Raw genomic sequence first — 21,926 nt, 5'->3', positions numbered from 1 at the left:
CTAAAGTTAGGGATTTTCCTGAAGGATTTGCACGCATTATTTGCTTTTACATTGATTCCTATGGGAAACATTGTTTCGTCTTACGAACTTTTCACCTTACGAACCTCCTCCTGGAACCAATTAAGTTCGTATCATGAGGTACCACTGTATCTTATATTCTTGGCATATTGGCTGGAAACATGTACAGGTAGTCCTTGAGTTACGAATGGAGCCTGCCCATTCCATTTGTAACCCGAGAATTTGTGGGAGTGAATCTTGTACCTTGAACAGAATCACTTCCTCTTTTTGCCTACATATTTGCTAATCAAATGTATAGTTCGTTAAGTGCACATGAGGTATTTCAGGATGGGGAAGGCCATGGGGGGCCTAGTGATAGAACAGGTCACTTTCTTAATACCACCCAAGGCGTTCCCGACCCACTGAAATACCTCATATTCCCCACAATTGCTTCCCCCCACAACCTGCCATGTCGGATCATTTACCACATGAAGATCTAGCAAGCTGTCTTTTCTCCAGCCACCCAGGCACGCTCCTCCGATGCTCCGTTTAGGCCTGTGCAGGCCTCGCCCAGCACTTTGCCGACCAAATGGAGCTTCTGAGGGGCACCACAGCAGTTGTTCGACCTTACGAACAAATACAGAGGCTCTGCAATATCCGTCCTTCATTTTGCTGGCCAAAACAGAATTTCAGAAGCCTTGGCCCATCCCTCCAAACCTCCATTTGGCCTGCAAAGTGCTGGGCAAGGCCTGCCCAGGCCTAAACAAACATTTGGGATCACTGTTTTGGCCAATGAAGTGTAAGATGCCTCTGTGTTTGTTTGTAAATGCCAACAATTGCCATGGCGCTGCAAGATTCATGGTTTGGGATTTGTGTGTAACATTCACTAAGGGAACGCTCATAACCCAAGGATTACCTGTACACATCAACATTTATGATAGTCTTTTCATTCACTTAAATGGACAGAAAGATATCGAGTTTACTGTAAACAAACAGAAATTAAATACCATGCTCTTAAATAACAATATTATTAACTGCCCTCAAATAATCAAGAAAGCATTTTCAAGACCTAGATATTGTTTCCCCAAAATACTTTCCACATACAATGCATATCCTACCCAATTTTCCCCTCTGGCCACCAAGTTTTTGACAAAACAAAAAATTGGGAGGAAGGAGGTTAATTACCTGTTATATAAATGAAACACTGCTATTAGGGAATTTCTGGGCAAAAGATAAACTTCTAGCACAATGTTAGTGATCAAGCTGCTGCAAGACCAGTTAGCTATTTGATCTAAACACATTAGTATGTTCCAGAAATAAAAGAAACTTTAAAAGAAATTCTAGGGACAGAGACAACACATTACTGGCAGATTTTTTTAAAAAAAATCCTGGCAAGAACAAACACTGTGTGGTATAAGTCAAGTACAGGCATACTGCATGGTTGTGCATATGAAGGATTTATTCTTAGGTTGCACTGAATTATCAGAATAACGAAAGATTGTTTGAATTGCCTCTCTAACAAATAGTTTGGAAGTGCTTCTGTTTGACTGTCTTGCTGGCAATCATTTAGTGCCACTCATTTTTCTAATTTTGATGAATAAATTCAACAAGATTGTTTTAAGAAAGTTACAATTCTACAGAATTTAGCTTTTTATGATGAGTGTTTTATTCTACTGTCATACCAAATGCTACAGGAAAAATAGTCCTATTAGAAGCAATGTTCCCTCTAAGCCGCGTGGCCGCACACCCCAAAACAACCCCCCACGCACCCTTTCCCAAGGCCACGCAAGGAGCCGGGTGTTGGAGTTGGAGGCGGGGAGTGACAAAAGTGTGGAGGCCGACGAAAGTTATTTTGAATGTCAGCCCCGGCCGCCCCCACCCCCCGGCGCCTCCGGCCCCCTCGCGTCCCTGGCTTCTCGTCGTTGCCCCCCGCCCGCCTGATCCACCCCTCTCTCCGGCTTTCTCCTCCTCCGCCTCCCGCCTTGGGGCGCGGCTCCTCCTGCAGTGGTGGCTGTAGCAGCAGTGGCGGCTACGGGTATTCCTCCTACTCATCCAGCCGCTAGCGAAGGGACTGCGAGAGGGTTTTCTCCGAGCGCTTTAGGAATGCCTGCCCCGCCTCTCTCACAGTTCCTTCACTAAGAGCGCTTTCGTCCCGGGCTGTCAGCGAAGGGGCTGCAGGAGAGGCGGGGCAGGCGTTCCTGAAGAGCTTGGAGCGGAGGCCAGCAAAGATCATTTTGAATGTTGGCCGCTCATGTGCGCGCGCTCCCCATCCCCCTGCCAGCCCGCCCGGAACATTCAAAATAAGAAAAACCTTCACCGGCCTCCGCAGAGAAGAAAGGAAGAGAGAAAGAGAGAACAAGAGAGAGAGAGAAAGCAAGAGAGAGAGAGAAAGAGAACAAGAGAGAAAGCGAGAGAGAGAAAAGAGAAAGAGAGAGCAACAGACAGAGCGAGATAGAAAAGAGAGAGGGAGAGAGAAAGTGAGAAAAAGAGAGAGAGCAAAAGGGGGGAGGGAGAGAGAGGAAGGAAGAGAGAGAGGAAGAAAGAAAGAAAGAGAGAGAGGAGAGGAAGGAAGAGAGTGAGAGAGAGTGAGAGAGAGGAAGAAAGCGAGAGTGAGAGAAAGAAAGCAAGAGAGAGAGAAGAGTGGAAGGAAGAGAGAGAGAGAGAAATGATAGAAAAAAGGGGAGAAAAAAAGAGAAATGAGAAAATGATTGAAGCAGAGAATGATAGGAAAGAGAGAGAAACAGAGAGAGAAGTGACTCTTGATTTAAAGCATATGGTAAAAAGCACCCAAATAATAACAGAGATTAAAAAAACCTAGCCCTCACCTGTTTTTGGAAGTGGTTCAAGAGATCACGCACACAAACACGGGGTGGGGGAGGAGGCAGGGATGGAAAAAGAGAAGAGAAGTGAGAATGGGAGAAAAAGGGAGGAAGATGGAGAAATGAGAAACAAATGAGACAGAAAAGGAGGACAGGAGACAGACCCAGAAATGAGAACAGTGGTAGAAATTTGAGGAGTGATGATTGATTATTAAATATGGATTGACTATGGAATATTGGTAAAAGATATATTTAGGTGTTGTTTAATATTAGGATGTATTAATTTAAAAATTGGATTAGAATTTTAGAACTACGGTATATAGAATTACATAGGTAAAATTAATGGAAGATACATATGATAAATAAGGGGTTTATGATATGTACTGTATGGTTTTATGAGTTTGCATTATGAATTTAAAATATACAGTGGTACCTCGAGATACGAGTTTAATTCGTTCCGGACCTGGGCTCTTAAGTCGAGCAGCTCTTATCTCGAACGACTTTTCCCCATAGGAATTAATGTAAATAATTTTAATTGGTTCCAGCCCTCAAAAAACTCACAAAGTTAGTCTAAATTATGCAGAAAGACATGTTTTTAATGAAGAAATGTACATGTACATATAAATGAATAATGAAGTTTCTTTCACTTAACTTGTAAACTTTCTTAAACTTTTAAATTTACATATGTTCAACTTCTCTGCCACCCAATCCTGTAGGACAGAGGTCCCCAACCCTTTTTGCACCAGGGACCAGCTTTAAGTGATCAAGAGAGGAATGGGTGAATGAATGGACGGAGGGTGGGAAGGAAGGAAGGAAAGAGGGAAGGGACAGGAACAGAGGAAGGAAGCAAGGAAACTTATGAAAGGGGAGAGTAAGAGAGGAATGAGTGAAGGGAGGGAGGGAAGAAGGTGGGAAGGAGAAAGAAAAGAAGAAATAGAGGAATGGAAGGTAAAAGAGAGAAAGAAAAAGAGCAAGAAAGAAAGAAAGAAAGAAAGAAAGAAAGAAAGAAAGAAAGGGGGAAGGGACAGGAACAGAGAAAGGAAGCAAGGAAACTTATGAAAGGGGAGAGTAAGAGAGGAATGAGTGAAGGGAGGGAGGGAAGAAGGTGGGAAGGAGAAAGAAAAGAAGAAATAGAGGAAGGGAAGGTAAAAGAGAGAAAGAAAAAGAGCAAGAAAGAAAGAAAGAAAGAAAGAAAGGGGGAAGGGACAGGAACAGAGGAAGGAAGCAAGGAAACTTATGAAAGGGGAGAGTAAGAGAGGAATGAGTGAAGGGAGGGAGGGAGGGAAGAAGGTGGGAAGGAGAAAGAAAAGAAGAAATAGAGGAAGGGAAGGTAAAAGAGAGAAAGAAAAAGAGCAAGAAAGAAATAAAGAAAGAAAGGGGGAAGGGACAGGAACAGAGGAAGGAAGGAAGGAAACTTATGAAAGGGGAGAGTAAGAGAGGAATGAGTGAAGGGAGGGAGGGTGGGAAGAAGGTGGGAAGGAGAAAGAAAAGAAGAAATAGAGGAAGGGAAGGTAAAAGAGAGAAAGAAAAAGAGCAAGAAAGAAAGCTGCAAGCACCCCCCCCCCCGAGCCCCCCAGGCCGGCTGCAACCTTTTAAAACACGTGCGCCGCTTCGCAGCTGTCTCCTGAAGCCGAACGCGGAAGTTAGCGTTTGGCTTCAGGAGACAGCTCCTTGGCGCTTGTATCTCGAATTTGGGCTTGTAAGTAGAACAAAAATATCTCTCCCCTCCCAGCTCTTATCTCGAGTTGCTCTTAAGTAGAGCAGCTCTTATGTCGGGGTTCCACTGTACTTGGAAATGTAGAAGATTGATGAAAGTTAATAATAGTTAATGCTAAATGCCTGAAAATTAATTGAGCTTTGAAATATTGAATGAAATTATAGAAAAGTATAATTTATGGAAATATATTAATTGATGCATTGGTGGTCAGGTAGATTTTCATAGTATTACTAGATTACTATAATACTATGATAAATTTTAAGAAATGAAGATTTTTAAGCATGGATTTATTAATAGTTGTATTTTTTGTTTTGCTGGTTGTTTTAGTTTTAATAATAATAGATTTTGATTTTGTTTTATTATTAATTTCTCTTAATAAAAAAGGGATTTTTTTTACTTACTTACTTACATACATTATTTATTCATTCATTCATTCATTCATTCATACATACATACATACATACATACATACATACATACATACATACATACATATATACATAGATACTCTATGTCGCCCAGTCCCGAAGGGACTGACGCTCAGACACTATACTTTTCCGCCCACACTGGAAAAAAATTAGAGGGAACATTGATTAGGAGTAAAGAAAGTGCCTGCACTACAGATGCTAAAGAGAAAATAAAATGTTCTGTTTTACATTTGACTGTAGCCTTGCAAAACAATATCCATTCAATAGAAATACAGTGATACCTCGTCTTACGAACTTAATTGCTTCCGGGACGAGGTTTGTAAGGTGAAAAGTTTGTAAGACAAAACAATGTTTCCCATAGGAATCAATGGAAAAGCAATTAATGTGTGCCAGCCCAAAACTCACCCCTTTTCCCAGCCGAAGTGCCCGTTGTTTGCGCTGCTGGAATTCCCCTGCAGCATCGCGAAAACACAGAAGTCCGGAGATGGTGTTTCCCATGGAGGGGAGCTTCAAGGGACTCCCAGCAGCGCAAAAACGGGAGCTTCGCTGGCAACAGAAGTCAAGAGGCGGGGTATCCCAGTGGCGGCAGCTTGGGTTTGTAACGTGAAAATAGTTTGGAAGAAGAGGCAAAAAAATCTTAAACCCCGGGTTTGTATCTCGAAAAGTTTGTATGACGAGGGGTTTGTAAGATGAGGTATCACTGTATTACCATATTTTTCAGAATACTGTACAAGGCACAACTTTATACCTCCCAAACCTGGGTGCGTCTAATACACACAATGTAGCTCCGCCCAACCAACCACCTCCACCCTTTGGCCTCTGCCTTCCAGCAATTTACTCCTTCCAGCAAATAGCTCAGAGCCTGTTAAGTCAAGCAACTGACTAGCAGCTTCCCGATCCTCAGCTGACTGGGGCTGAAGGCAGGCCATGATGAAAGTGAAATTAAAGTGCAGCTTTAGCTGCAAGGAGGCAAATTGGGAGAGGGAATCAGAGTCAGAATTTTATTTTCTTGTGCTAATCAGTTGCTAAATCTGGATGCAAGGAGGTAAGTCAATAACTACAAATGTCAGTAGAATATTCAAATTATTAGACTTATTTTTAAAGACTGCTTTGTTATTGTTCTAGACCAGTGTTTTTCAACCAGTGTGCCGTGGCACACTAGTGTGCCGTGAGACATGGTCAGGTGTGCCGTGAAGCTCAGAGAGAAAGAAAGCAAGAGAGAGAGAAAGCAAGAGAGAAAGAAAGCAAGAGAGAGGGAAAGAGAAAAAGAGAAAGCAAGAGAGAGAGAAAGAGAGAGAAAGAAAGCAAGAGAGAGAGAAAGAGGGAGGGAAGGAGAGAGAGAGAAAGACATAGAGAGACATAGGGAGGGAGAGAGAAAGAGAGCAAAAAAGAGAGGAAGGAAGGAAGAGAAAGAAAGAGGGATGGAGAGAGAGAGAAAGAAAAAGGAAGGAAGGGAGAGAAAGAGGTAGAGAGAAAGAAATAGAGCAAAGGGGAGGAAGAGAGATAATTATTTTGTCCAAACTTTTTTTAGCGCCCCCCCCCCCCCTGCTCAATGTGCCCCAGGGTTTCGTAAATGTAAAAAATGTGCCGCGGCTCAAAAAAGGTTGAAAATCGCTGTTCTAGACAACTTAACAAAATGAAGAAGCTTTTTAAAATAAATGTTTGATCTGAAGAGGCCCAGTATCTTCTGCTATTGTATCTTCTTTTAAATAATAGAGAATAATGTATACTTCCAGAAAGCCACATCAATTTTTAAAGATCTGTAAAAGTACAATCTGAAATGTAACAGTGTCCTATTAAGAAAAGGCAGCTGAGTTAAACGCTGACTTAGTCTTGTTTGGAGTAAAGCTATTTAAATAATTGGGAGGAATTAATGTGATTACATTTAATAAAACTTTCTGGCATTAATATACTCTCATAAAATACATTTCTCCAATTCTTTGCTATTTCTATGGGTGAGGCACCCAGGCACACAAATACATAGCAAGCAATGTATATCATCTGTGCTGTTTGTTGTTTGGCAAATTGTTGGGAGGGAGAGTCTTTTTTCATTATTTTCCTCCCCCAAAACTAAGGTGCTGCTTATATTTTATACATTTTATACTCCAAAACATATGATAATTCTCTTTTCCAAACTGAAGCCTGGAACTATATGTATGGGAAGATCAAACTTTCTTCCATTTCTAGGACTATACCTATAGGTCAGTGGTGGCAAACCTTTGGCACAGGTGCCAGAGGTATGCATGTGTGCTGTCGCATTTCTCCATCTCATTCTTCAGCTTAGTTTGCAGGGAAACAAAAGTTTGCAAGACTAAACAAATTGAATGAAACAGCATCCGGCCTTCATCATGATACATTTGCTGTTACTTTCTCCATGGCCTGCCTGCTGCTTTTGCAGCACCTTGCGCAGCACAGTGAAATTTAGCGTGCTTCACAATGGGAGACGGAGTCCCCTCCTCCTGGAGCCCATTACAATGTGGACCACAATGCAACCCTGCGTTGTCTCGGCTTGCTTTTGTCTCCCAGATATCAGTTGCTTTTCCTGCAGAGCTGCTGGTGTTGGAATACCTTGCCTCCCCACCGGCCAGGGATTCCTTCCCCTCCCCCCCTGGAAGGAGGACAGAGAGGGCTGGAGAGAGAGAGGGGGGGAATGAAAGAGGGGGAGAGAGGGGAGGGAGAGAAAGAAAAATAGAGAGGGGAGATCAAGAGATAGAGAGAAAGAGAGGGATGGAGAGAAAGAGGAGGGAAATAGAGAGAGAAAAAAGAGAGGCAGAGAGAGGGGGAAGGAAAGAGAGAGAGAGGGAGGGAAAGAGATGGATGGAAAGAGAAACAGAGCAGAGAAGGGAGGGAAAGAGAGAGAGGGAGAGAAAGAGATGAGAGAAAGAGAGGGATGGAGAGAAAGAGGAGGAGGGAAATAGAGAGAGAAAAAAGAGAGGCAGAGAGAGGGGGAAGGAAAGAGAGAGGGAGGGAAAGAGATGGATGGAAAGAGAAACAGAGAGCAGACAAGGAAGGGAAAGAGAGAGGGGGAGAGAGAAAGGAAGAGAAAGAGATGAAAGAGAGGGAGGTAGGAAGGGAAAGAGCGGGAAGGAAAGAGAGAGAAAGAAAGGTAGGTAGGGGGAAAGAGAAATGATATTACAAAAGTTTTTCTTTTTTTATTGTTGCTAAACGTAATCATTTCAAAAGCAGGGGGGGAAATGGACATAAAAGTGCATTTATCATGTTTTTCTTACAACAATTAGCTGAACCTCATTATTCAGGTTAAATTCCCACATTGGCACTTTGCAATAAATACTGTAAGTGAGTTTTGGGTTGCAATTTGGCCACTCAGTCTCCAAAAGGTTCACCATCACTGCTATAGGTTGTTGTAAACTGATGCAAGCAGGACAAAGAGCAATGCTAAATCTAACAAGCATAGGAGATTATCCTACATACATTGTCCTGGAGAAACCGACACATGAAGAAATTGCCTTCCTCACCTGTGTTTCCATGATAGACATGAGGTCCTGCCACTGCTGCTCCAGATCAAAAGGCAGCTCTGTCTCTGTCAGAAGGGGAGACAGGAGCCCGTCTGACACGACAGAAGGTCCACTCTCGTTAGGCAGAGAGTCAGCTAGGCTGGGAACATCTGCAGCTGGAAACTAAAATAAAACAGCAGAGTGAATGAATAAAGTTTTAGGTGGTGTTAAAACAGTAACAAATCATTTTTCTTTCCTTTCATTGAATGAGATTTAGAGGTTCTTTTAACACATGCTAGAGCAATCCATTCTCTTTCCCAAGATTTACTTTTTACTTAAATATATTTGGCATTTATGTAAAGACATGAATAAATAGCAGCTCAAGATATTGCACAGTATATTCCACATAGAAATCATGTGAAGAGGTTGGAATAAAAGACAAAGTTTGGCAAAGAAGTTCTTAGAGCAGTGTTTTTCAACCAGTGTGCCGCGGCACACTAGTGTGCCGTGAGACATGGTCAGGTGTGCCGCGAAGCTCAGAGAGAGAGAGAAAGCAAGAGAGAGAGGGAGAGAGAAAGAAAGAAAGAGAGAGAGAAAGAAAGAAAACAAGAGAGAGAAAGAAAGCAAGAGAGAGAAAGAAAGCAAGAGAGAGAGAGAAAGGAAGAGAAAGAGAGAGGGAGGGATGGTGGGAGAGAGAAAGACATAGAGAGAGGAAGGGAGGGAGAAAGAGAGCAAAAAAGAGAGGAAGGAAGGAAGAGAGAAAGAAAGAGGGATGGAGAGAGAGAAAAAAGAAGGGAGAGAAAGAGGAAGGGAGAGAGAAATAGAGTGAAAGGGAGGAAGAGAGAGATTTTTTTTGTCCAAACTTTTTTTAGGCCCCCCTCCCTCAATGTGCCCCAGGGTTTTGTAAATGTAAAAAATGTGCCATGGCTCAAAAAAGGTTGAAAATCACTGTCTTAGAGAACCTCATGAAACAGTGAAAATAAGTGACATTCAGCCTGTACAGTGGTCCCTCGATCATCGCGAGGGTTCCGTTCCAGGACCCCTCGCGATGATCGATTTGTCGCGAAGTAGCGGTGCGGAAGTAAAAACACCATCTGCGCATGCGCAGATGGTATTTTTATTTCCACCGCAGCAGCGAGGAGCCGAAGATTGGGTTTCCCCGCCGCCTCGCTGCTGCTGCTTGTCCGCGCGCGTGCCGCCCGCCCCCCCCCGCTGTTGCTGGGGCCGCTTCTCAGCTGAGAAGCGGCCCTGGGGTTTCCCCGCGCGCGCGCCGCCCGCCCCCCCGCGCTGTTGCTGGGGCCGCTTCTCAGCTGAGAAGCGGCCCTGGGGTTTCCCCGCGCGCGCGCCGCCCACCCGCCCACGCCGTTGCTCGCGCCTTACCGGGGCAAGAGGGGGAAGACCCAGGGAAGCCTCTGCCCGGCGGGGAAACTCCACCATCTACGCATGCGTGGAAGGGCACGCATGCGCAGATGGTGGAGTTTACTTCCGGGTTGAAAACTCGCGATATAGCGTTTAGCGAAGATCGAGATCGCGAAACTCGAGGGACCACTGTATTCTATTAACCTCCCTAAGACTACACTAAAATAAGACCAAGCAAAGCGGGGGGGCGGGGGGGGGGAGTGAAGGGAGTTCAATTGGCAAGACATGCAATGCCATCATTTTAAAACAGATAAGGCATTTAGGTTAGTAAGTGAGCAAATTCCTGGATTATTCAGAACATTCTATTCTTCTCAAAGCATTAGCAAACTTGTCTATTTCACAAAGTTATTGCAATGACATGAGATGAAAACTCACTCTATTGTTAAATGACAATGACCATGAGAACTGACAAATAGAGTGAACACTAAGCTAACTTTCTCCAACTGATGCCCTCCAGATGTGTTGGGCCCCAGCTGCCACAATTCCACTTACCATTGTTGCTGATTGAAAATTACTGGAGTTGAAATTTGATATATCTAGAAGGCACAGCATTGCGGTAGGCAACCAAATAGATCAGCTCTACTTCCAAAGTGAAAATATGTACCTCTGAATTTTCTCCAAAAGGAAATGTAGCCTCTAGCAATCTAAGACACTCCTCCAAAGACAAGGTTGTCTGATCGTCCACCCCAGGCGCCTAGGAAAAAAAACAATATAATGGCCATTTTACTGACACAAGGCCAGACTATGAAGATAATCTATTCCTGTGGTTTTCTAGTGTTTAATATTTATGTTCTTTTCTCTTTACTTCTTTTTTCGTGACCCTTAATATGTGATATATAAACTAAACCAGGGACACAGTGGCCAATGTTTTGGTACACAGAATCTGCTTTTTGCTATCAGGAGCTTCAGTGATGACGTTGTCAACTGAATAGAAAAAGAATTTTTTGCTTTCAGGGAATTGCAAGGGTGATGGCCAATATGGTTTAAATGTCATTATAGTTTTTAAGGTCTTCTCTCTTTAAATGTCGGTGAATTGCACAGTCATTTTAGTCATATTTATATATCACCACCCACATAATACACAGTGGCTCTGTGCAAATTTTTCAGAAGGTACTCTGGAGAACGGGGGGTGGGGGGACCCCATGGGTGACCATGTGCAAAGTTATGGCTTAAGGGGTTCCACCCAAGTTCAAAATAGCATCATCATCTGCTCGAAATCTGATGTATTTCATCCAAAGCAATTTTTAAAAATTAATTACTTTCAACAAATAAAATATATATAGTTAATCCAAAGGGAATTATTTCAAATGGCATGTCCAATTTGTAGAGTTATCTAAATCTCAGCTTATGATCACAACTGAGTCCCAAATTTATGTTGTTAAGTGAGAAATTTGTTAAGTGAGTTTTGTTCCATTTTATGACTTTTCTCACCCAGTTTGTTAAATGAATCACTGCAGTTCTTTATTATTACTATTACTATCATTATTACCATCATTATTATTGTCATTATTATTTATTGGTTATGTATAAAATTTCTACAGTCACAATAACAGTATATTGTCTGGGTACAATCTCTACAATCTCTATTTACGTTTTGTAAAATAGCAAATTTTATACCCGTATTAGTAAATCTTATACTCATATTAGTTGTAACTATTTTTCTCAATGCCTTTTATCTTCATCTTCACTTATCCTTGTTGGAAATTGTGCATTATTTGATTAGTCCCTCTATTCAATTTTATCTATAATCCATTAATAATATCAAACATTATAAACATCAAGTAAACATCACATTTATAACCATTAACTTCCAAATAATAGTAAGATTTACATCTTAATTGTTCAATGTTCTTTATTCAGTTACACAAATTACTTCATCTTTCTTTACGTATCTAGATTTCTAACTTCTGTTGCTATTTTGTACCATTAATAGAATACCGTAGTTCCCAAATTTAAAAAGTAATCTTTTCCCCATTTCTAATTTCTATCTTTATACTAATTCATAATGGTGTAGCTCCTGCATTAAGCAGTATTTTGCATTTATTCCTCTTGCCCGTTTTCGAATCTCAACTCTTCTTGGCACATCTACCATACTCCTCCCATAGGATCTTGTATTTTCTTATCTCGTTCATGTTTCATCTAAGTATTTTTTCTATCTCTGCCGCTTCTTCACTCTTTTGAACCTTCAATACACTTCAATACACCTTCAATGATCTTTTCCTCACATCAGGGGTGTCTTTCTGTGTTTCCTCTTCTAGCTTTTGATCTCTTAAAGTGTAATTCACTATTTCCATTTCATCTTTGACTGTCTCTTCTTTTTATCCTTTTGTATCATTTTAATCCCCCCCCCCCCCGTCCTTTCCTCTGTTCTTTCTATTTTATTTTCTGTTTCCTGAATTTCATGTTCAATGTTTTTTGGTCATAATTATCTGGTCTCACAACTACATCATGCATCAATTCTTTTATTTCCCTATGGTTCCTTATCGTAATTTCCTGCATGCCTTGGAGCGTCAATAATATTTCTTTTGGTAAGACATTTATTTCCCCTTGCAGTTCCATTTTGCCTTATTTTAGTAGATTTAAATTTTTATTCAATAATCTGTCAAAATCCCAGTATCCCAGTTATGCTACACCAAGATAACCAATATTAGAGCAATTCACACAATCACTCCATTAATTAGTCCTTTAACAGTCTCCACTTTGTTTCAGAACTCCATGCTCTGTTTCAAAACTCACTCTCACATATATTTATAATCTTCAAGGTTCTAAAAGTTGAATGTTTTAAGTCTGTCTCCAAGCACCAAGTACAGCCAGGGTGGCGCAGTGGTTAGAGTGCAGCACTGCAGGCTACTTCGGCTAACTCCTAGCTGTAGTTCAGCAATTCAAATCTCACCACCGGCTCAAGATTGACTCAGCCTTCCATCCTTCCGAGGTCAGTAAAACGAGGACTCAGATTGTTGGGGGCAATAGGCTGATTCTGTAAACCGCTTAGAGAAGACTGTAAAAGCACTACGAAGCGGCATATAAGTCTAAATGCTATTGCTATGCTATTGCTATAATCAATTTCCATGTGTTTAGTGTATGTATTCCAGCCAATCTGCCCTAGTCATAACAACTTTCACTTCATCCACTTTTCTCAGCTCTATATTGCCTTCCTCGGCCAGCAGGTGTCACTGTTACTTTTTTCCTCCACTTTTACTGCAAATAAAATGTTTTCCAGTAATTTCCCAAGTTCTTCAAGTCAAGGTGGTAGTAAAAGTATAATCTAGAATTTTGAAATAATTTAATTTTTGAGAAGCTAACCAATCCAACCTGTCCTTCATTTTTACAATTACTTCTGGCTACAATTTCTTTTCTTTCTTTTTCAAATCTGACAGTAGCTCCAGGTCTTTAGTCGCCGCTATTTACCTCCGTTGAGTCCCACTTTTCAAAGGGGGTACTTTAGGGAAAATTCCACAGCAAAAGTTAGAAGAATTCTTACCCAGGCCGAGCACACTGTTACAGGATCTTTCCTTTCTTCTCTCTTCCATTTCAGCTGTCTTCATGGCTTCGGTTCAGCCTTAATGGCTGTCTTCTCTTCTGCCAGTTTAAGGGCTTTTCTTTGGGTCAGACTGAGCTCTCCTCGCGACCACTATAGCATCCCCTCTACCTTCATCATCCCTACAGGGGTGACTTTTCGGCCCTGTAGAGCACCCGGACTGAAGAAATTGGTGGGACTTTGCGGAGCTGTGGCTCATCCACACTGCTTCGCCGCGACGTCAGCTGTTCTCTCTCACTGCAGTTCTTAGTCACATGGTTGTTAAGTGAATCAGGTTTCCCCACTGATGTTGCTTGTCCGAAGATTGCAAAAGGGGTCACATGACCCTGGGAACCATCATAAATGTGAGTCAGCTGTCAAGTATTCAAATATAAATCATGTGACCACAGGGAATGCTGCAATGGTCAAGTGCGAAAACTGGTGATAAGTCACTTTTTTCAGTGCCGTTGTAACTTCAAATGATCACTAAATGGACTGTTGTAAGTCGAGGACTACCTGTATTTCATGCCCATCTTAAGTACATATATCTCATAACCTATCCCAGTAAAAAACAGAGGCAGCAAACGAATCGTAGAAAACTTTAAGTGCTACAATTAATATATAACTTCCATTTACAGGCAGTCCTCAATTTACGACCACAACTGAGCCCAAAATTTATGTTGCTATGTGAAACATTTGTTAAGTGAGTTTTGCCCCATTTTATGACTTTTCTTCCCACAATTGTTAAGTGAATCACTGCAGTTGTTGTTAAGTGAATCTGGCTTCCCCACTGACTTTGCTTGTCAGAAGGTCACAAAAGGTGATCACATGACTCTAGGACACTGCAATCATCATAAATATGTATCAGTTATTAAGATCTGAGTGTAAATAACATGGCCATGGGGGAACGCTGCTATGATCTTACGCATGAAAAATGGTCATAAATCACTTTTTTGTAACTGCAGAACTATTGTAAGTCTGGGAGTATCTTTATTTCTTTTTTGATGAAGCCTACAAAAAATGCAGCAGAAAATTGTTCTGAATGCCTGCTTCCAAAAAACAGTGCAGCTGAGCCATTAAGTATCGATGAACCAGAGCCTATTCTGCCCTCTTGAGGACTATTATCTGCCCTGCATATGAAGCAGAAGAAGACATTGGAAAGACTGAACTTGACAATCAGCAGACTGGATATATAGATCACAAGAATTTGGGCAACAAACTCCAGATACCTCCTAGCCACTGAGGTCCAACTAATAAGGTTCCAGGTTTTATCTATCTATCTCTATATCTATCTATCTATCTATCTATCTATCTATCTATCTATCTATCTATCTATCTATCTATCTACACACACACATACACACACACACATACACTGAGATCCAATTAATAAAGTTCCAAGTATGTATGTATGTATGTATGTATGTATGTATGTATGTATGTATGTATACATACAGTTTGGTTTACTATGTAAGCACATTAAAACACATAAATAATTTGAGGATATAAAAATAGCACCCAAAAGAAAAATGTGGGAGACAGTCTACTTGGAAAATGACCTGCACTACAGGTTGCAATCTTCTTTACCGGACATGTATGGAGTACAATGTCAAAATGGTAGGAAAGAAATGAAAGAAATCTTTTCTTCCCTATCAGGGCGTTTTTACCTGCGCAGGGAAACTCTCGCCTGTCTCGCCATCCACTACCTCAGTTCTGTCAGCGATGCTGCTGTCCCCTCTGTTCCTCCAGCCATCCCCACATTCTTCACCGTTACTTGGTTCTTTATCCACGTCGTTTTCTTTCTGGCGGTGGCTGTAGTCAAAAATCTCACGTCCAGCACCAAGGTCAATATCCTGTCTCCACAGGATATCAATTAAATCTATATCCTAAAAGGGGGGGAAAAAAGAAGGAGAAAGAAACATAACTGTCTCTCTTCATCAAAAAGACTTATTCAGGAAGATGATCTCTCTTATAAAACTTCCAGGATAAATGCCTCCAGCTTCTATACCCAAAGCATCATCATAACTTCATCCATTCTGTGACATAGGCCCCACACCATCATTTGACCCCACTCACCTCTAAGTGCCGCCCTTCATTCTGAATGGGGTGTGGTCCCTCCTCCCCTGATCCTTCCCTCGACCATCTCTGCTGCCGTGATGCTCCAGACATCTTTCCCCCCCCTACAGCCATCCTGATCAGGGAGCTTGCCAAAAGTGGCTCTGCAAAGGGGCTGCTCCGGGGCCCAAACAAGGGACTCCATGGACAGCAAGTGAGCTGTCTCCTCCTCCCTGCCCATGCTACGCAGCAATGTTCTCTCTGTCCAAGCAGGAGTCTGCAGCTTTAACTGCTCAGACGGCTGGCTGGGTGAGAGAGGGAGGGCCAATTGTCATTCCGGATTGCTGCTCCATAGCGGGCTTGCATCAGCCTGTGGTGCCATTCTGTCTATTTGCATAAAGGGGTGGAGAATCTCTGCATTTTCAGCCACCTGATGCAACTTGAGAACCCGGCTTGCCATGCGTCTTATGTCTTGCCAGCATCCTCAGCTCCACACAGCCGAGCTGCCTACCTTAACCGGTCCTTCAAACTGAAAACAATCACTCTGCTGAATGCACTCTATAAAAAACCTGCCTGCTTCTGAGCATAAAACAGTGAACAGTCCTCCTCTACAATAAACTTTAAACATGGTTTATCATGCCTATTTTGTCCCATGCCCTACAATATCCTACAAATTCTTCCCCAACAAAACAAAGATCACCCAAAGCTATATTTATTCACATATTGCAGCAGGATGTTTCTTTCATTCAGGCCCAGAAATACCTTTCCATTTTTTGGGGGGTGGAGGGTGGGGGTGTTAACACTGAAAACAAACCTTCTGTCTGAATGAGGCTGGTGGGTCAGCACCTGGGGCTCCACCTTTCTATATTTCCATTTCCAATGAAAATCACTTCGAATTATCATTATTCCTATATAATACATAAGTAGCAAAGAAGTCTCAAATTAGGAGTGGCAAGTGTACTTGTTTTAAATTATTGCTCCTTGCTCCAGACAGGAATATAACAAACTAAATCGCCCTTCATTTCAGAATGCCAGGGAATATAAAATACAGCAATATTGCAATATTTCTGATTTGTCCACCCAATTTCAAAGCACTGACTGTTCTATATACGGAGCAATAATTCAGAATAAGCTTGTTTCTAATATTTCTACCTTAATTTAATCATTCCTGTATCCACTCAAATCAGTGGTCTAGTATTTCAGAACTAATTTACAAACAGACTGTTCCACAACTGCTGCAAGCTCCTTTTTCCAACCTCAGACCAATTGCCCTAGATCTCCCTAGACTTTCAGCATCTTCAGCTTCAAAAACCCAATTGTTTTTTCATGGCCTAACTGATCACAAACATGCAATTATATCTAATCTTCTTCTTCCGCTCCCCATCTGTCAGTCATTCAAATTAATTTAAATCATCCCCTCCCTAACTGCAAAATTACAAGCTTTCTTCTATGGAACATTCCACACAAATAGATTTTTTAGATGAAACAATCTTTTTCTCTCCTTTAACCTTGTCATCTATTTCTTCATATTGAAGATCCTAATGCCTTTTCTAGTTACTTCCAGACTATGAATGTTTGGAAATAATAGGGCAGTATGATTGGAAAAACCTTATAATGCTTCATAGGATACACCCTTTGCTCACCCCAACTTCCACTGTAAAGCAGGCCAGAAAACCCCATGGATTAAAGACATTCTTCATTTCAAACACTACTATTTTTCTCAATTACCTGCTCCCTCTTACAAGTATTTTTATTTTAGAATTCTGTCTATCTCACTCCACCTTATCACTGGCACAAAATGCATCAACATAATTTTCTTTCGATAACTAAAGCATCACTAAAAGATCCACATAAACTAAGGATTCGAGCCCTGATTATACTTTTTTCCTCCAATATGTACGATATTTTTCAATCTATCCGTCAGCCAATGTATGGCACATTCTTCCCTACTGCACGTCTTTCCAGTACATCTGTAGCTGAGCTTCTATCTGGTCTGAATCTGTCATAACAGCAAGCGGCAGACAGGCGTGAGGGATGAGAACAGAGTTAAAAAGAAAAGATACCTTTCTCATGTCCCCAGCTGCCGCTCCCAGAGCTGTCCACCCAGATCATGGTCTATGTAGAGCGCAGATTCCGGGCAGGCAGAGCTGGGTGACCCGAGCTGAGTGCCGGACAGACATCTCCAGTTTCATTTAGCAGTTGCTCTTTTTTTTTTTTTTTTTGGCAAGCTTGCTAGCTGCCCCCAAATTGTTTGAAAGCCCCCCTCCTCCTTTCCAGCATGTGACCTACAGGTGCTGTGCTATAGCCAGTCCTCCTCCCTCCCCTCACTCCAGCATGAGATCCAATCCTCAGCTCTCTTCTGCTTGTCGTTTGAGAGAGGAGTTCCGTCAAATCCCCACCCCCTGCTCAGTGCCCGAGCTGCAGAGATGGAATCCCCACCCCATGTGTTGTGCTGTGGCTGCAGTGAGACTGAGACAACACCCCCACACACGCCCGTTACCTAGGCTGCAGCCGGAGGCAGTCCCCTCCCCCAGGTCACCGCGGAGGATGCAGAGGGAGCCAGGCTCCGCCCTGTGCTGGTTACCTAGGTTGCAGAAAGGACCAATCCCTTGCCTCCGGTCCCTGCTGAGGATGCAGGAGAAAGTGCTCCTCCTTGCATTCGTCACCTAGGATGCAAAGCACACAGCCAATTGCTTTTTAAGCCTCCACCCCACCCAGGCTGCCCTGGGAGCTGCAGCAGCATTCAGGTCTCTGTCTCCTTGAAAAGCTCCCATGCCAGGATGCCCCACCCAAACCAGGCAATGATGGTAGCGATGGTGCAGGGAGAACAGCGTTAAAGAAGCCTTTCCTGAATATTTCCTCCTCCTTTTTCCTCCTCAGAGATTACCCAAAGTTCTCTCTTTCTCGCCATTCACTTTCCAAAAGAAGCAGAAAAGTGGCAGGCAGCAAAGTAGAGTATTTTAGAAACATAGAAACATAGAAGACTGACGGCAGAAAAAGACCTCATGGTCCATCTAGTCTGCCCTTATACTATTTTCTGTATTTTATCTTAGGATGGATATATGTTTATCCCAGGCATGTTTAAATTCAGTTACTGTGGATTTATCTACCACGTCTGCTGGAAGTTTGTTCCAAGGATCTACTACTCTTTCAGTAAAATAATATTTTCTCATGTTGCTTTTGATCTTTCCCCCAACTAACTTCAGATTGTGTCCCCTTGTTCTTGTGTTCACTTTCCCATTAAAAACACTTCCCTCCTGGACCTTATTTAACCCTTTAATATATTTAAATGTTTCGATCATGTCCCCCCTTTTCCTTCTGTCCTCCAGACTATACAGATTGAGTTCATTAAGTCTTTCCTGATACGCTTTATGCTTAAGACCTTCCACCATTCTTGTAGCCCGTCTTTGGACCCGTTCAATTTTGTCAATATCTTTTTGTAGGTGAGGTCTCCAGAACTGAACACAGTACTCCAAATGTGGTCTCACCAGCGCTCTATATAAGGGGATCACAATCTCCCTCTTCCTGCTTGTTATACCTCTAGCTATGCAGCCAAGCATCCTACTTGCTTTCCCTACCGCCTGACTGCACTGTTCACCCATTTTGAGACTGTCAGAAATCACTACCCCTAAATCCTTCTCTTCTGTAGTATTTGCTAACACAGAACTGCCAATACAATACTCAGATTTTATACAGGTAAGAGATGAAAATCAACCTACAAGGAACTTTTTGACCCTATAAATCAGGATTACAGCCTCCTTCCCCTCAAATCCCCCAATCAATAATTATCCTGGAATTTTAGTTTCTGATTTACAGCTTTCAGAAAACAGATATAAAATAATGGAATAAGAAATGCAATCTCTCTCTTTACTCAAGTAATTTTCTTCCAATTTCACTAATAACAAAGGAAACATCACTGGAATACAGGTGGAGAAGTCATCAGACATAAGAAATGAATACTAGAATAAACACCATGCATTAAATGAAATTCTGCATCAAAATTAAACATCTATATATAAACCTGCAAACAGTTAGGGGGTTTTCTCCACTTTATTTTCTGATTTTTAGGGAGAGAAAGAAAATGTCAAGCAAAAGCTTTCTACCACTGAAGATTCAATTAATAAATTCTATTTGTTCACATGTTATTATGATTGCACCACATATACAACACTAGCTTTGCAGACAGGAAGGAGAGCCTGTGTTTGGTTCAACACAGGAATCTTAGCAGAAATGAATGCTATACTTCGCTAGATGTCATATTCCAAGAATAATGCATTTTTCCCAGCACTAACATGTTCTTCCACAATAAATACAGCTCTAAATATGAGTGTTTTACAATATGGCTGAATATCTATAAATCACATAGTGCAGCAATGCATTTTTGCTTTTGTGTTGGCCCAGGTTAGGCAACTAGAATAGGGCAACTAGATAATTAGGGCATCTTAGAAACATAGCTTGTAAAACACAACAACCAAGAACTGTGTACTGTATTGGGCTAAGAATAAGAAAGCCTCTTCTTTGATAAAAAGAGCTTTTGAAAGCCACAATCATGTCAGCTATTGAAGATGCTGACATAGTATATATTCAGCCTATTTAATTTAATAATTGGTTGTTTTCATTTATATTTCTTTCCATAGTTACTTATCTGGATATCAATTCTGAGTTTCTGCCCTTCATACTTTAGCAACACATAAACAATAGCAATAGCATTTAGACTTATATACCGCTTTACAGTGCTTTACAAGCCTCTCTAAGCAGTTTACAGAGAGTAAACATATTTTCCCCAACAATCTGGGTCCTCATTTTACCAACCTTGGAAGGATGGAAGGCTGAGTCAACCTTGAGCCTACTGAGATTTGATCTGCCGAACTGCTGGCAGCCGGTGATCAGCACTCTAACCACTATAGCACAACAGGCTATGTTAGTAAATGCAGAATAACTATAGACTTTAAGAAGTATTTTTTTCTGTATTAAAAACAATTATTTTCAATACATGTTTTATCCTGGTCATCAGTTTTTAAAATATTGTTTCAAGAAACCTTCCAGGACTCTTGGACCTATATTCAACATGGCCTGTATGCATCCAGGACAAATCATATGCTTTCCAACAGCAGGGGAATATTATTTAAATGGTCACAGAAAGATTAATCTGTTACTACAGAAAAAGGTACATTTAACAAAAAAGTACAAATTAACCTAAAAAAAAGTACATTTAAAAATAAAACCATAAAAAACAAACTTTCCCAAACCAAAAGTGAGGGTTTTTTAAATAATTAGTTCAATGTTTCAACTAGTACTTCACATTTTATTCTGACAGCTTGTCAAAAGCTTGCATCAGGATTTGTCTCCTTCAGAGTTCAAACTTAAAACCTGCTTTTCAAGCAGATGCAACAGACAGTAATAATAAAATATTTTCACAATTTAGCCTCAAGTTATTACACAACTCATGACTTCCAGTATAGAAACAGTAATAACATTTTAATAGAAATGTGTCACAATACGATAGTCCTGGAGATATGGCACCATTTTTATAAAAAACATGTCCTTGTTTAACAATCCTAATGAGGAGTGGACCTTCCGTCACTTAGCAAAGCGATTGTTAGGTGAAACATCATATACCACACTGTTAGCATCAGCAGCTCCAGTAGTCCTGGTTACAGCTGTTAGGTCTGGATCACACTGTTATTAGGCAAGGACATTAAATCCCTGACCTACTTGCCATGCTTACCTCTGCTTCAAATCTTCAACCTTCTTATTTTCCACCCATCTCTGCCCTTTAGCCAACCTGCACTCTTCTGCCTAGTTCTATTGACTATCACCATCATTTTCCTCCCATTCATACCCATCATCCCCCCCCCCCCCAATCTTCTTCCTTCCATGGACAAAGCAACTTCTGGCCCTTTGCAAGGCTTTTAAGTGCCAAACATCTGAATTTTGAGCACATGACCATGGGGCTACAATAGCTGTAACTTTGAAGTCATAACTACTATTCATTCATTCAGCATCTGCGTAACTTTGATTGGCCACTGAATTAATGGTTGTAAATCAATTCTAGCTCAGGGGCCAGCAACCTTAAAAACCTCAAAGAGCCATTTGGACCCATTTCCCCGAAACAACAAAAACACTTGAAACCACAGAACCTGGATGGGCGTGGCCAACTTGATGAAACTCCCACCATGATCTCCCTCCCAGCGATACCTACCCCAGGTTTTGTGGCTCTGTTTTCATTTCTATAAGAAGCAGGTATTTCTCTCTTTTTTCCCTCTATCTCGTTCTCTCTCCCTCTCCCTTCCTCCCCACCCATTTCTCGCTCCCTCTTCCTCTCTCATCTCTCTCTTTCTCCCATCTCTCTCTTTCTCTCTTCCCTTCTCTGTATGCTGAGGAACTACAGTGATCCCTCGATTATCGCGAGGGTTCCGTTCCAAGACCCCTCGCGATAATCGATTTTTCGCGATGTAGGGTTGCGGAAGTAAAAACACCATCTGCGCATGCGCGCCCTTTTTCCATGGCCGCGCATGC

At 41.6% G+C, this 21,926-nt stretch overlaps 1 protein-coding gene across 3 annotated transcripts in view; it reads right to left on the bottom strand.

Moving 5' to 3' along the window:
* Positions 1-21,926, bottom strand: part of NFE2L1 (NFE2 like bZIP transcription factor 1) — a 46,793-nt gene that overhangs the window by 3,906 nt on the left and 20,961 nt on the right. The window contains exons 1-4 of one of the 3 annotated variants that reach the window (XM_070728922.1): positions 17,471-17,522; positions 15,020-15,238; positions 10,440-10,529; positions 8,438-8,599 (exon numbers count right to left, since the gene is read on the bottom strand). In XM_070728922.1, coding sequence (XP_070585023.1) covers positions 8,438-8,599; positions 10,440-10,529; positions 15,020-15,238; positions 17,471-17,479 — 480 coding nt within the window. In that variant the 5' untranslated portion in view covers positions 17,480-17,522. Of the gene's footprint in view, positions 1-8,437; positions 8,600-10,439; positions 10,530-15,019; positions 15,239-15,428; positions 15,663-17,470; positions 17,523-21,926 lie in introns of those variants that run through there. The other 2 variants (XM_070728923.1, XM_070728920.1) reach the window with 2 other exon arrangements.

Source organism: Erythrolamprus reginae, chromosome Z, assembly GCF_031021105.1.
Source record: "Erythrolamprus reginae isolate rEryReg1 chromosome Z, rEryReg1.hap1, whole genome shotgun sequence".
Lineage (NCBI taxonomy): Eukaryota > Metazoa > Chordata > Lepidosauria > Squamata > Dipsadidae > Erythrolamprus > Erythrolamprus reginae.
Note: the sequence above shows the minus strand (reverse complement) of the source record. Positions and strands in the feature narration are given on the sequence as shown.